Below are 16,900 nucleotides of genomic sequence, written 5' to 3'. Positions count from 1 at the left end.
ATCTGATATAAATATTGAAATCTGATAGAAATGTTTTTGTAAAATGTCTGTTAAAGATTTTTGTATTACTTGCACACCATGCACTCTACATGATGAACTAGCTCAGGGCTTCTTATGAGTAAGTAGTGTCATCTAGTGGTTGAAAGGTCAATTAACTCTTCCATGCAAACAGATCTCAAAGCTTTTGGACTTAAAATTGTGTGTCAGGATATCTGTGTCACATTATTGAAGTGAAGATAAAAGTCTAAATGCCCCTCACTTTCTATATATTCTTCATAAGGTTCAATAATAAGGTTTAATTCTTCAGGTATAATCTTGATACTGATACATGAAATATGAAAATGGGTTTTTATTTTAAATACTACTACTAATACTATTACTACTAATAATAATGATACTACTACTACTACTAATAATAATAATAATAATATAAATAATACTGTAAATAATAAGGTTGTAGCTAAATAACCACAGAAACAAACAGATGTTTAAAATAATAGATTTGTTTATTACATCTTTTTAACAGAACTTGTGCATAATCCAATTAGATGCATCACATTCTCTATTTAAACTTAAAAAAAAGGAAGACCCGTGGATAGTAAAAATCTGGAAGAAATCAAGTAAGCTTTTTAAAACACACACACAGACAAAAAATAGACAACAAAGAAAAACCCTGCAAAGGTGCCTTTTTCTATTAAATTTTTAAAACTCAACGGATAAACCTGAAAAAAGTTAAATTAACACAATAAGACAAAAGAAAAGCTAATAAACACAAAAACAAAAACAACAGAATTGATTAAAAGAAATAAAACACAGGAGATTAACAAGGATGTGAAAGTTTGTTCTTTAGCTGTAAATAGACAAAAATAAAATAGAACAAATACGAGAACTTAAGTGTAAACATGCCAGCAATAATAAACAAAATTCCAATGAACTTCTGGTGGGATTAGGACACTGGGACAGTGATTCCAGTGAAAGATTTCAACTAAGGATTTCTATTTCTTAGTATAAAAAATCTAGCAAATATAAAAATCATCAGACTGTTAGAGATTAACAAAATAATAGTTGCAAAATGTCATAATTACAACTCGAATGAAAATGAAATCGATACAGGGGTCTGAATATTAACATGCTCTTATTCGTGTAAAATCTAGCTGTATTACATAAACACATACTGTAGCATTCACAAGAAGTTTCCTGCATGTGACTATCAGTGTCAATGTTGCTCATTATTGTATGAACAAAAAGTGTAAGTGAAATCTTTTATATACAGATTTGCTGTACATATCCTGAACAAAGTTGAGATGTATCCCAGTAACACTGACTGTGAGAGGGGAATACACCCTGGATGGAATGCCTACGTATGCATCACACACACACACACACACACACACACACACACACTATTGGCAGATTTTTTAGAGGTGAAGGGAAACTGGTGGAAACCCAAAGACAACCCACACAAACATTGAAAGAAAAATCACAGATATTTCACACAGACCGTCATCTGAGCTCAGTATCGAACCTGGGACCCTGAAGGTACAAGAAAGCAATGTACCCACTGCACCAGCGTGCCACCTCGCTCAGTATCACGAGCACCTTAAACTGCTGTCATTCTATAAGATAGAAAGCTAAAGGTATATTTCATAATAACAAACAATAAAATAGGCAGTTCAGTAGGAAAGATTTCCTGTGTAGAGAGCCTGTGTAAAATTGTGGTTAATTTTATCCTTTCAACTCGCTATTCCATACAAAAGCAAGCTACATGTAATTGAAATGTAAATTCTGGTACATGCAAAAGGACTTCAGGGAATCACAGTCATTTCACACTGCAGTTATGAACATTCTGTGATATGTTGGAATACACATGCAGAGAGATGAAAGAAATTTACGTTTGCATAAATTTCTTTTTTTTTTTTTAAATAAAAGTAAATCACAACAGTATGTGGGTAAAATCGGCATGTTGATATTACATATTATGCTCTAATATTTATTAGTTTTCATAGTAACTTCCATAATGAGTTGTTAAAATTGATATGGTGATGTTTCCTATGGATGCATTGATTAATTTTATTTATTTATTAATTTATTTGTATTGAACTTGTTTCATGCTCGTGAAGAGATTTTAAAAGAGCTTTAATATCATCTATGATAAGACAATTTTTGGCTGTGCTCTAAAAGAAATAGCTATTAATACCTATTAATTTCTTATATAGAAAACAATGTCCTGTTGTGTTTAATTAACTTGTTGTTATAGAGGTTGCCTTTTCATAACAAAACAATAGCTTCCTACCTTAGCGACTCAAACACCCAGAACAATCAGTTTGTCAGCTAACTAAGCTGGATGTTGGACTAGTTGATTGAATCACCCTGGCAGAATTGTGGACATCCCGTACAATAGTGTGTCAAGACATCACATTCTCAGGCCTTATGGAATGCTAGATAACAAGGAGGTCACATTTACAGCAGGTGAGCAGCGGTTGCCATAACAGTTTGTGGCGATGAAGTTTGATGGTTTGGGATGAGGGGACAATAAAAAAAACAAAAGTCCTTCTCAGGTGAGTCTCAGTGCACTAACATGTTTGACTATAATGTACAGTATACTAACAGTGAAATGTACTTTGAATGTTCCTGTCAATGTTCCTTTTTTTAAATGCCACTTGGATAAAATGGCACGTATGAAGCAGGTAAAGAAAATATATGCAAACTTTTAAAAACAATAGAATTCTACACAAAATAGTTAAATAATTAAACAAAAAACAGAATAATGGTGATGGGCAACTTTAATTTGCTACTCTGCTTATTGCTACGTAATGTTAAGGTTTGTATACATGTAGAAAAGTGACCAGGACAAGCAGTCGAGTCACTGAGCATAACTCTGGCTGGCAAAAATAACATCATCATCATCATCATCATCATCATCAGCATCAACAACAAGAACAATATCATTCGAATAAGCTTGCAGGCAAATAATGTAAAAAGGTGTGTAACTAGTCCTTAAAAACATGTACAAACATCGCTGATGGTGTAAATCTTCTTTCTGAAAATTCTTCCAGGTAACTGGTCACTGAGAAATGTCATAGTAGTAATCTCTTAGCCTGGGCTCCACCACAGAAAAGCCTGGCCTCTCGTCCGGCCTGAAGAAATAAGATTGCGTTACGTTCGTGGAATGTTCAGAAATAAAAAGCTCTAGGAATCCAATAAATATCCAAAATGTTATTGTACACATGCGACCAAGTGTTATTTGACTTATCGATTTAAACTATATCCATCTATTACCTATACCTATATCTTCTATGCACTACTGGCAATTTGGAAATCAATCTAGACTGCATGTCTTTGAAACGTACAGTAAGAGGAAACCTACCAAGTATAGGGAGAACATTTTCTTATATGATTGTTTAAATCGAAAAACGATAAACTCTCTTATACATTTAAAGTCACACGCTCTAATGTTTTGTTGGGCCGCTTTTTGCTTTAATTACGGCCGTGCCATTGTTTCCATGAGCTTATGCAATGTTAACCAGAGTTGCATTCATTTCTCTTCAAGATCTTGATGATGATGGAAGTATCGTCATCAGCACATATAAAAGATTCTTAGCGGGATTAAGATCTGGACTCTGTGGAGGCCAACCTATGTGTAAAAATGATGTCTCATGCTCCCTGAACCACTCTTTCATAATTTGAACCTAAAGAATTCTGGCATTGTCTTCTTGGAATATTCCCAATTCAATTTCCAGTGTTCCAAAGTCCATTCTTTTGCTCTTTTTTCTCACTGATAAGTGTTTTTCTTTAAAGCTACACAGCTGTTTAGTATTAATTCCATAAGTCATCTTGGTGTTTTGTGTGGGAAATGCTTTTACCTTGACTAATTAACATAGGCATGATTTCTACTTTTTTTTTTTTTTTTTATATTACTAAGCATTTAAGTGATCTCCCATCATGCTTAATGACGATGTTTTTTGGCAATATTTCTTTCTTGAAGAATGAAATTAAGAATGCATTTTCAGTTATTTTTTGGCTGAGCAGTGTATATGCTTAATAAACCATTATCATATGTCAGGAATAAATCTTGCTCAGGGGTGTTTATAAGGTTACTGATCACATCTTCAATTAATGCAATACTGGAAAAAGAAATATAGGAAGTCACTCACTTGTATGTCCAGCATTTCAACATGAGGTTGTAAATCTCTTGTGGGCAGCTGGGTGGAGCGGGCATCCTCTGACCACTCTCAATCATCTGGATAACCTCATTTCCCTTCATCCCCTATAGAGTACAAAGAGACAACAGCATTTCAACCCCAGATTACAAACAGACTCAGGGCTTTCCGGAACATGTGCTACACTATGACTCAGCAATATAAGGTCACTATGACTCAACAATATTGGGTTCTGTGTGACATTCTGATCATACACAGTATATTAGATAAGATTAGATTCAACTTTATTGTCATTGCACATAGTTACAAGGCAACGAAATGCAGTTAGCATCTAACCAGAAATGTAAGTTAGCAGTGGGGTATAAACATATATACAGATCTATATATATACTATACAAAAATAAATAAATAAAAATAAAGGCTATGTATGAATTGGATTTACAGAAGAATATACAGTATGTATATATTTAAATGAATATACAGTGTAAAGTGAGCAGAGATGGATGAATTAATTGACTGAATAAGTGTAGATATACAGATATGTCTAAATATAAGTATATGGGATAAAGATATACTGAAACTCTATATGGTTGAATTTACAGGATGTGCAATAATATGAAAATATATACGAATAAATATGAATAACCTAATTTAACAGCTGGAAGGGAATGCAGAGAGTATATCTTTACACACATATATACATATATTAATATACATATATTAGTGTACGGTCTATGTGCAGGTTATACAAGTGAATGTACAGGGAATATTTACAGAGATATTATACAGGGATGTTGGGTTATCAGTGATGATGATGCCGTGCATGTAAAGGGGTTAGGTGGTTGGTGAAGTTTTCAATAAGGTAACCACTGTGGGGTAAAAACTGTTTCTCATCCTGCTGCTCTTGGCTTTTAGGCATCTAAATCTTTTTCCAAAGGGAAGGAGAGAAAACAGTTTATGTGCAGGGTGAGAGGTGTCCTTCACGATGCTACGGGCCCTACGCAGACACCTTTTCTTGTACACCTCCTCAATGCAATGATGCACTGGGCGGTTTTCACCACCCTTTGGATGGATTTACGGTCCGAAACAGAGCGGTTACCGTACCAGACTGTAGGATGCTCTCTACTGCACAACGATAGAAATTGTTTATTATGTCCTTAGAAAGGTGATTCTTCCTCAGTTGTCTCAGGAAGAAGAGACGCTGGGAAGCTTTCTTGAGGAGACTGGAGGTATTAGTGAACCAGGTTACAGTAAGTCCTCAGAAATGTGTATCCCCAGGAACTTGAAGTAAGTAACACGTTCAATATATATATGAGGTCAATAAATATTTGATCATCACCCTGTGATTTTGCAAGTTCTCTTACTTAGAAATCATGGAGGGGTCTACAATTTTCAGCATAGGTGCATTTCCACTCTGAGAGACAGAATCTTAAAAGAAAAATCCAAAAATCACATTTCATGATTTTTATAAACAATTTATTTGTGAATTACTGTGTCAAATAGGAATTTGATCACTTGCTTATCAGCCAGATTTCTGACCCTCAAAGACCTTTTATTTTGCTTTTAAATAGTCCATATGCTTCTTTCTTGGTTCTACTTGTGCTTTGGGTCATTGTTATGTTGGAAGACCCAGCCACGACCCATCTTTAATGCTCTGACTGAGGGAAGGAGGTTTTTGCCCAATATGTCACAATAGCATGGCCCCATTCATCCTCTCCCTAATACAGTGCAGTCGTCCTGTCCCCTGTGCAGAAAAACACCCCCAGGGCATGATGCCTCCAGCCCCATGCTTCACTGTAGGTATGGTATTATTGGGATGATACTCATCATTCTTCTTCCTCCAAACACGGCGAATGGAGTTAAGACCAAAAGTTCTACTTTGGTCTCATCTGACCTCAGGACTTTCTCCCATGACTTCTCTGGATTATCCAGCTGGTCCCTGGCAAACTTCAGACGGGCCTGAACATGGGCTGACTTAAGCAGGGGAAGCTTCCGTGTGATGCAAGATTTTAAACCATGACGTCTTAGTGTATTACTGATAGTAGCCTTGGAAACGATGGTCCCAGCTCTCTTCACGGCATTGACCAGCTCCTCCCGTGTAGTTCTGGGCTGATTCTTCACCATTCTTAGCATCATTGATACCCCGTGTATCTACTTAGACTTAGGCTGATTGTGGGGTGCACAGGTGTCTTTATGACAGCTAACGACCTCAAACAGGTGCTACTAATTTATAATCATGAGCAGAGTCTAGCTGGACTATTTAAAAGCAAAATAAAAGGTCTTTGAGGGTCAGAAATCTGGCTGATAAGCAAGTGATCAAATACTTATTTAACACAGTAATTCACAAATAAATTGTAAAAAAATCATACAATGCGATTTCCGGATTTTTCTTTTTAGATTCTGTCTCTTACAGTGGAAATGCACCTACTGTATGCCAAAAAATGTAGACCCCATTTTTAGAAACAAATGTAGAGAGAGAACTTGCAAAATCACAGGGTGATCAAATGCTTATTGACCTCACTGTATATATATATATATATATATATATATATATATATATATATATATATATATATATATATATATATATATATAATATAATATAATAAATAATACCTATTATATAACAAAATATATTAATCTTACATTTATGTTCTAATGTCCCATATCATTAAAAGGTGATTACATATATCATTTACATTAATTATATATATATATATATATATATATATATATATATATATATATATATATAAATGATTACATTAATTTATGTAAATGATTACATAGAAAATTATATAATTTTATATAGTAATATAAACATTTTGGCAGCAGTCCGGTGGCTTAGTGGTTAGCTCTGGGATGGGTTCCAACCCTCTGAACATGTTAACGCAGTCGCCCACTAGATGTCGCCAAAGAGCTTAAAATGGTACGAATATGTCTGCTAGAGTGAGCTTTAAGCTTTAAGCTTTAATTAAATTTGTAACTTTTAACATTGCATTTACATATAATGTAAAAACATTAAATATATAATTATATATAATTATCTATCTATACAAATAATAAAACTGTTTGATTGCCGTGCGTGTTCATTGAAGGTATTTGCAAAATAATTTTTTGTGGTGACGTAAGATGAGTAATCAAACACATCAATATATTTAAAAAAAAATGTATGTCTGTTTGTCCTGTTTGTTTGTGCACACATCTCGTAAAACCTACTGAATGGATTTTAATGGCATTTCACAGATGTATTTGGCCGAGCTTGAGATAAAATATAGGCTTTGTTTTATCGCAATTGGTGAAAAAATTAGAAGATAAAATATGCCAATTTAAAAACGTCTTCACATCATAAAAAAACAACCTTGAAAAAATCATTAGTTCATCTTAAAATTCAGCAGACAGTGATGTGCATTTTTTAATTTGTGTTTATGAGTGTGCAAGTGAAATCTAAACAGGATCTCACACCTTCATTCAGCGCACTTCACAGATGGCTTTGTACATTTTTTAAAGCACACTTATAATGTGAAATTAAATTCCATGCAAACAAAGTTGCGAGCACATGTAGTATTTAATTTGTCTGAAAGTCTGAAAAAAACCAGCTAAAGTAATTTATTGTGATTTACTATTTTCTACATATTTTTATTTTATGTTTTTAACAAAACAGTGAATCATAAAAAAATACTTCAGCAGTGTTTTCACAGACTGAATCGCATATTATTACCCTGTTCTAACTTAGCTGCCTATCTTTTACATGATTATGACACTACTCTTGATGGTGCCAGTGAACAGGAAGTTGATTTCCTAATACAGACTGCCACATACTGTACCTTGTATGGCTTCTGGCCGTATGAAAAAGCTTCCCACATCAGCACGCCAAAGCTCCACACGTCACTCTTACAGGAGAACTTGAAGAAGTTCATGCATTCAGGCGCATACCACTTCACAGGCCACTTACCGTGACCTTTCGACTAAACAAGAGGAAATACACAGGAAGATGTTTAATACATTGTTTAACTGCTCCTTAAACTATATGAAAGGTTCACAATCCATATATCATGATGCAACTGAGATCTGATCTGTACCAACTAATTTCCACTTTATATCACCTGCAGGCTTAGTTAGAAAATACAATAATTGTGCGGATCACTAGACTATCACATATAGTTAGGACTGTACCTACTGTATATTGCTCTTAATGTTATGCTATGTTACTTGAGCTATCGCATGTAAAATCTGTTCTATAATTTTTTTAAAGTTTTTTTTTGTTTTATTTTTAATAACCTTCAGTGAAATTGTTCATTTTCTCATGCAAAATATGATTATTAATGCAGCAGGAGTGTCTGCCAGTAGACTGTACAGGTCACAAGGGATTTTATTATTTCTGCTTATCATTAACAGACTGTGCCACTGCACAGAGACCAATTGTTGGTCCTTTGAGCAAGTACATTAATGCTGAATAGCTATATTTTCTGTTCTTTAACAATTTGCATTCTAAAGAATCACTTAAAAGTGATGTCACTGAATTTCACACCATCTTCTAACATAAAACATTAGATTGCACATAGTCTGTCTCCATTCACACTGTGGGAAACGTGTTCTGGAGGTGAAGCATACCTCATAATAATCATGCTCACTGGTGAGGGCTTTGGACAGACCAAAGTCACTGATTTTGGCATAGTGCTGGGTGACTAATAGAACATTCCGGGCTGCTAGATCTCTGTGAACGAAGTTATGCTCCTCCAGGTACTTCATGCCCATAGAGACCTGGTGCACAAGCTCGGTGACGTTTTTATTAACAAGTCTGCATAAAAAACATAAAGTGGATGTCACACAATATTCTGTGATGTCGACATTCCCTTATTTATACAATAAATACAGGAAAAATCATGTTATTACTAAATACAGAACTGGTTTGCCCTAAAAGATTCTTAAGGCTTTTTCACTTTGCACTAAGGACTATTCCAGGTCAAGGTTTTTTAAGGTAAGTTAATTTCATGACTATACTGAACCTATCAGAAGCTTCAAGGAAAGAATATTTATAATAATAATAATAATAATAATAATAATAATAATAATAATAATAGACAACATAAATACCAAATAGTACATTATTTTTTATAATATTGTTAATAATAATAATAATAATAATAATAATAATAATAATAATAATAAACTTTGAGTCTGTTTAAACCTAAACCTGTTTATACAGTTTAACATTACTAGACAGTAACAGGCTGCAGAAGGGTTTTGCAAAAATTGTAAAATTAAGGTATATTTCTTTTTTTTTTTTTTTTACTTAGAGGGAAAACATTTTATTTGTGTCTCTTAATAGAAAATATTGGGTTGTATTTCCATCATAAAGACATTGCATGCCTTATTTAAGTGGATTCTTTAGTTAAAAAACATCAATCCAGTCAGATGATAGGTGGAATATCTCCAGTATTAAATGCCCAGTCCCTTAGATTTGCCATTGTAACAGTGCAGTCATGTGTAAAACCTAGTACTCCCTCTTTTTATGTGTAAAAAAAAAAAAATTATCTGTTCTGCATCAAGCCTTAGTGCTAGGCAAATACAACCTTGGGCAAACAGCAACATTATTTATTTAACAAAAATAAAGCCAAAAAAAAAAACATGTGGGGTATACTAAGCACCACAGGATTTAAAAAGGGAAGTTGCAGACGGGTGCTGCAAATTATCATCCCTTGATTAATTTATCATTAGCAGATGTGCAGACCTCTATAAAAGCAGAAGTTTTGGCGGTTTTCTGGTCTGGTGCATTCCAGTGTGAGGACACACCAATTCAAGAGGGAAAGACATGAGCTATGGTCTTAGAGGAGCAACTGTTTCTAAAAACATTTCCAAAAAATTCAAAATTCTACAGTAAGAAAGAATATTCACAAGTGGAAAGCATTCAAGACCAATCTGCCAATCTTCCCAGCATGTTCACCACAATGTCAGACCATACAACGCTCAGAGAAATGAAAAAAAAAAAGGCTACATCTCAGACCCAACAGGCCTCAATAAGTATGTTAAATGTTAGAGTCCATGACGGCACAATTAGACGAAGAATGAACAAGTATGATTTGTTTGGAAGGGTTGCCAGGAGAAAATATCTTCTGTGAACAAAACACAAGGCTTCTGGAACAATGTCTTATGGACAGATGAGACCAAAGTGGAGTTGTTTGGCTCAGCACTACGTTTAAGAAAAACCAAACAATATTTCAGTTAAAATACCTCCTACTAGTAATAATATGATAATATGATCTGGGCTTGTTTTTTTTGGGCACCTTGAAGCTTCTCTGCATACCAAAGTGTAGTTTTGAAATGGCATAGCCAAAGTCCAGACCCAAACCCAATTGCAATGCTGTGGCTGGACCTAAAGTGAGCTGTCCATAAGCAGATGCCCCAAAACCTTTATTAACTGAAGAATAGACCAAAATGATGTAACTGATTACGTGAGGAAACAATTACTTTAATTTGTTGCTGCTGAAGGTGGATTTATAAGCTATTGAATTATGGGGGGGGGGGGGGGCGGCACTTAATTTTGCCCACCAGATTTATTTTTGTTTTGGCATAATCTTTGTTAAATAAATAATTGCATGGTGAAAAAAGTTATATGTTCTGAAGTTGACCCGCACAATCAGAAGATTTAAAAAAAAATGTTTTTACACAAAAAATATTCATTTTAAAGATATGACTTTATATACAGTACATATAGACTTATTAACATCCTCTCTTATGTTCAAAAACAGTCCACATGGCACTAAAGCTGTTTTCTTAAAATGTTCAGTGAATAAGGGTCTGTGGTGCTAAAATATTAGTATTATACCTGTTTCTTTGCAGGAACTTGTTCAGAGGGCCGAGCTCAGCCAACTCCATGACCAGCATCAGGTTCTCAGCTTCACAGATGCCGATCATACGCACTATGTAGGGGTTGTCCAGCTGCTGCATGACTTGAGCCTCACGAAGCATTTCATCCTTTACTGCAGGATTGCTGTCTTCATTCTTCAGGATCTTTACTGCCACCGGTTTCTGTGTTCTGAAGCCCATGCACAAATGCACACGCACACACACACGCACACGCACACACACACACACACACACACGCACACACACACACACACCTATGAATTCAGCAAACCACCTGTCAACCCTGAAACACCTCAAGTTGAAGGACGGATTCATGAGGTTCATTTACACTTTAGCATATCTGTACCTTAACACACTAAAACTTTTAAACCCCAGTTAAGGAAGCTAATGGCTCAAATGAGTCAGCTACCACATCAGGAGTCATTTTAACATATATGTGTGTTACCATATAAATATACGGAAAACCAACAAATTGACATTTGCTAATTTATATTTATAGATACATTTTGAATCACACTTGTTTGGTGGTTAGCACTGACGCATCACACTTCCAGTGTCGTGTTTTTGAAGCTTGCCTTAAGGCTGTGTGCATTAGCATGTTCTCCTGTGTTTAGTATGTTTCTTGGGAGAGCTCTGGTTTTCCCCATACTGTCCAAAGATACGTGTTATTGGCTGATGGGCATTTCCAAATTTGTCTGTAGTGTATCTTTAGTGGTGTGAATGCGTATAGGTTGCCATAAGTTAGCAATATGACTTCGTGAAAATCCCCTACAGCAAAGACCACTATGACATCAAATGTCATTGCGGCCAGCTTAGCAATGCCGTCTTGGATTATTATAAACGGTTTATGCAGTTTAAAAGACATGTCATCTGATTCCCATTTAAATTCCTGGTGTTCCATATTTTCTATGGTTAGCCACAATGTACTGATATATGCTCACTAGTGAAGAGTAACTTGCAGGAAGTAAGGTGAAAACCCTGTATATATTTAGTCTAAAAGCCTAAACTAGGATAAAGGTTTTCTTGAAGAACTCATATGATTTTCACCTTCACTGGTACAGAATCCAGTAATCCATACCTGTTGAATCTACATATCTTATGGTTTCCCTTATCCTGATGAACTATAGGGGATTTAGCGAACATGCTTAACTGGCAGAGTACGTAATTAACTGCCCTTAAAATGTGGGAATAAGCCTGTTCTCTATAAAAGCAGAAGCTTTGGCAGGTTCCTGGTCTGGTCCGTCAGGTGTGAGCTCACACAATGCCAAAAGGGAATGAGATAAGCAATGGCCTAAGAAAAGTATTTTTTTTTGCTGCACATCAATCAGGAAAAGGTTATAAAACAATTTGGGGTTCAACATTCTACCATGATAAAGATTAAGTGTAAAGTATTCATGACACATTCCAGCACATTCACTCCATGGCTGGACCAGAAAAAAACTAAATTCAGAAATACTAGAGAAATAAAAAAAAAAAAAACAAGTCCATGATAGTACAATTAGAAGAAGACTGAACCAGTACAGTTTGTTTGGAAGAGTTGCCAGAATAAAGTCTCTTCTGTCTAGAACATGGGAGCACAACTAGGGTTTGCAAAACTGCATCTGAACAAAGCACAAGGTTTCTGGAACAATGTTCTACAGACAGATGAGACCAAAGTGGAGTTGTTTAGCATTAATGCCCAGTACTAAAGTATGTTTAGTAAAAACCAAACAGCATTTCAGCAGAAACACCTCATACTCACTTCCTCATGTGGTAGATACCCCTAAGAACTGTGCCAAAATTGCCCGAGCCAAGCTCTCCATCCTCCAGGAACAAGTTCTTCCGGTCCACTGTGGTTGAGCGTAGTTCTTCAGGATCAGCATATGGACTCTCATACACCTCCGTGCTCATGGGTAAGTCATCTGGTTTAGCATGTTCAGAGAGTAAAAATATGTGAGTAAAACTCAGTTATTTCAGCTGTATAAAACATGTTGAGAGTTTTCACACTTTGACCTTTCTAAATATTAAAAATCTCAATGTGGACATGTTAACCAACCTGTTCCAGGCACTGTTTCCCTCTGAGCATAAGGATTATCAGTCTCGTGACTTTTTCGAAGGTATGTTGTGATCTACAGTCATACAAGATGAAAAAGAGGTTTGAATGGTCCAGAGTTATTGGTGCACATGGTCTAATTCACAAGTTTCCAACTCTTGTCCTAGACTACACATTGTCCTGCACATGCTCATTTCCCTGGTCTGAATAACCCACTTTAACACAGGAAGAGCTCATAGTTAGCTGACTAGTTTAAATATGTGCAGGATGAAGGGTACTCCTAGACTAGGGCTGGAAACCTGCAATCTAATTAGCTACATGGACACATATTGGCTAATTACAGTCTTTGTTTTGAATGCTTACATGATGTTACTGCACATTGGCACACTTTTCTCAATAGCTTTGTTTTCTTTTGCCATGACATAGACATCTTCTCCTTACACACTTCTTGCACCTTCAAGCACAAATCCCGTGTACCAGTCTCACCCCACAATGTGGGAGTGCTAAGAAATAACATGCATGCATTTGGAATCCGTGAAAGGACACTAACCTTACCAGGGCAAACATCTAAGATCTTTTCTTTACACCTCTTAAACGTTGTCTATGGAATGAGAAAAATGAAGTTAAAATGGTAATTTCTATAGACAGTAAAATACAAAGGCAGAGATATACATGTTTCTGCGGTAGTGCGATACATGTATGGGTTATTTTTATGCAGGAATGCCACAGAATAATATATGACATGGTTACTGCCAGCCAGGGGTTCAGCCAGAGAGTTTTCGATTGGAACAGTACACACATACAATGATGGTTTGAGAATTCTCTGGCTGAACAGAAATGAGATGACAAATTCTGCACAATAGTTTCTATTATAAATGTATAAAGATTTTATTACTGTATCTGGTATTTGAAATATTTCGTTATTTTTTTCTTCTGTTAATTTATTTATCCGTCCATTCGTTTATTTCTTTATTTCTTCTTTTGTTTGGTTTCATTGAAGCATGGAATATATTGTATGTCCTGTTACAATTTCCTTTTTTACAGGTAAAAAAAATGCAGTTCTAGTTATGCTATAACTGTATGCTGTAGTCAGGCCCATAAAATTGGAAACAACTTTTTTTTTTGGGTGTTTGTCCGCTGCACACCACCATCACCTTAAATTTATAATGAAAGACTCAAAATATGAGCAAAGAGGTTTGACATAAATGTGGCATTTAAAATTCATGTGTTACAAATAATGGAACAAACTAACTTAATTACAATTTAAATCCTGTGCAGGTAATGTCTGATGTCTGGAACATACAGAATGGACATGACCAAATGATGATTTTCCTCCCTTGTGATGCTTTGCCAGGCCTTTTACTGCAGTTTTTACTTTTACTTTTGCAGCATTTGGCTGAATCTGAGCATAGAGTAGTATCTAACTCTATACATTTCAGAATTCATCCTGCTACTTTTATTAGCAGTCAGATCATGAATAAATACAAGTGACCCAGTCCCATTAATAGCCATGCACACTTATGCCATAACACTGTCTCCCATCACTCTTCCCATCATCATGCTGTTGCTGAGGTTGCCAGATAATCTCTTTTGATTTAAAAGAATGTTCTAATATTATATTGGCCACTCCCACTGTTTTTGCTATCTCTCTAATGTTTTTTTTTTCTTTCATCTAATTAAAACAAAACTCCTTCACTTGTATAGATACCTTATTTTGAGAGATGAAGTGAACACTCAGAACACACAGAACCACCTCCAGGGCTCCACCAGGAGTAATGAGGGAGCTGGCCACACCTTGCCATGCAACTGCTTATGAGCTATTTGTTCCATTATAAAATATGTATAAAAATCACTGTAATTGGTTAATACCACACTTTTGTCAAACCTGTCGAATTAAGCTGAAAGTCATGACTTCGCTCAAATAGGTGGTGGTATACAGGGGCTAAATTCCAAAAAAACAGTTAAGTGTCTAAAAAACAAACAAACAAACAACAAAAAAAAAAAACAGAAAACATTGTTTCAGAATTTATGGGCCTGGCAGGATATTGATCTAAATATTTAACTTTGACTCACTTTGATTTTGGAGCTAGCATTTTGATTTGCTGAAATTTCGAGAAATGTGTTTCAGAGAAGAGCACTGTTTCCTGAATTATTTGTAAGCAAGGAAGAAAAACTGTAATGGCACATTGTGTCCATGAAATGGCACACAAGCAAATCACACCACACACTGTTTCCCAGTCTCCTTCATGGCCCGTTGCATATAAAAATGCACCTAAATCTTTGGATGTTAAATCAGAGTGCATTTATAGTTTTCTGGTGGGGGGCCATGAAAGAGAAGAGAATCTAAGTCTGTAAAAAAAGCCACAGGATAAACTCATGGCACAAAAAGAAGAAATAAGAGCTAAACTTTTGCAGGCATACACTCTTGGAAAAAATGGTTCAGTGAATAGTTACTGTTATTGTGTTCTCATTTAAACTTTGTTTATAGGGAAACACTTTACTGTACTACATAGAACAATTAAGGGTTCCCCAGAGGGACAAAAAGGAATCCTGTAGTGTTCTAGATATTTTTTCTAAGAGTGTAGGAAGTGGCAGATCAGTGTTTTATTTGAAATTAATAAGAAAAGGCTGAATATGTAGTCAAGTAATCAATTGAACTGATTATGCCTATTTGTAATGAGGGATTTATATATGGGAAAAAAGGTGTTTGGTTTTGGCACGTTGCATTTTTTTCCAGGGAGCACTAGGTGACACTCTAATTTAGATAAACCATGGTAGCGATCTTCCTGTTCTGGGTTACACAGGGTGAGAATAAAATCTCTCCCGGATTATGTAGAAGTGTAGTTTTATAAATGATGCTACCTACTATAGCACAGGTTTTGTGTAATATATGTTCGAACTCAGGCCAGGACTTTAATTCTCACCCTGTATAGTTGATAAAAGGGGTTTTGTACACTGTAACACAACACATGTCAAATATTTGGACACACATGCTTAACTTAAACCTCTGTTCATCTTAACAAGCAGCAAACTGACAGATGATCATTAATATCAACAACAAGGTAGCTTTTGCATGAAGGTATTTGTTAGAAAGTGATACATTGACATTGGTGGCTTGAATGTTCCCTCGGACCAGTCCTTTGGCGGGTGTGGTCCGAAGGGTTTTTAGGTTCCTCCATACAATTTCACTTAATATGCATGGTTAGTTCATACTTAGAATTTGACAAGTAAGCAAAAAACTTCCAGTGAGTGTGCAATGTTAGTACAGTTAGCATGCCTATCATCTTTAAACAAAGCTAGCAAAAAGGCCAGCATATTTATATACAAAACGAAACAAGCATGCAATTTGTATTTTATATATATATATATATATATATATATATATATATATATATATATATATATATATATAGCTACAACCATGTACATTAGCTTCCACATGAGAAACAAGCAACACATAGGTTACGTGCTGCCTGTTGACATGAACATATGGTAAAACTATTTAAATGTATTTCTAATGCTTGATGTCAATAAAAAAAAAAGTGCAATAAAGGGAGAAAAAGTTGCATGAAGTAATATATATATATATATATATATATATATATATATATATATATATATATATAGTAACAACAAAGTAAACCCTGCAATGTGTGTCCAAAACATATGACTGGTCGTGTATGAAGTTATAGCAACTTGTTTCAGATTGCATTTTGGATTTCAGTGTTAAAGCCTATGAACTAAAGGAAGAGATTTCTAAGTTTCATTAACAAATATTTTTAGAGCATCTAATGTGTGTGTGTTTGTGAGTGGTGTGTGCATGCATGTCTGCCTGCAT

At 35.2% G+C, this 16,900-nt stretch overlaps 1 protein-coding gene across 7 annotated transcripts in view; it reads right to left on the bottom strand.

Moving 5' to 3' along the window:
* Window positions 1–487: 487 nt before the first annotated feature.
* Window positions 488–16,900, bottom strand: part of syk (spleen tyrosine kinase) — a 29,890-nt gene continuing 13,477 nt past the window's right edge. For 3 of the 7 annotated variants that reach the window (XM_053515897.1, XM_053515900.1, XM_053515898.1), the window contains 8 exons: window positions 13,613–13,663; window positions 13,066–13,138; window positions 12,772–12,931; window positions 10,990–11,199; window positions 8,775–8,961; window positions 7,988–8,128; window positions 4,155–4,267; window positions 488–3,137 (listed from right to left, as the gene is read on the bottom strand). In XM_053515897.1, the coding sequence (XP_053371872.1) occupies window positions 3,065–3,137; window positions 4,155–4,267; window positions 7,988–8,128; window positions 8,775–8,961; window positions 10,990–11,199; window positions 12,772–12,931; window positions 13,066–13,138; window positions 13,613–13,663 (1,008 nt within the window). In that variant the 3' untranslated portion in view covers window positions 488–3,064. The remainder of the gene's footprint in view (window positions 3,138–4,154; window positions 4,268–7,987; window positions 8,129–8,774; window positions 8,962–10,989; window positions 11,200–12,771; window positions 12,932–13,065; window positions 13,139–13,612; window positions 13,664–16,900) is intronic. The other 4 variants (XM_053515903.1, XM_053515902.1, XM_053515899.1 and 1 more) reach the window with 2 other exon arrangements.

The sequence above is a fragment of the Clarias gariepinus genome, chromosome 17 (assembly GCF_024256425.1).
Source record: "Clarias gariepinus isolate MV-2021 ecotype Netherlands chromosome 17, CGAR_prim_01v2, whole genome shotgun sequence".
Lineage (NCBI taxonomy): Eukaryota > Metazoa > Chordata > Actinopteri > Siluriformes > Clariidae > Clarias > Clarias gariepinus.
Note: the sequence above shows the minus strand (reverse complement) of the source record. Positions and strands in the feature narration are given on the sequence as shown.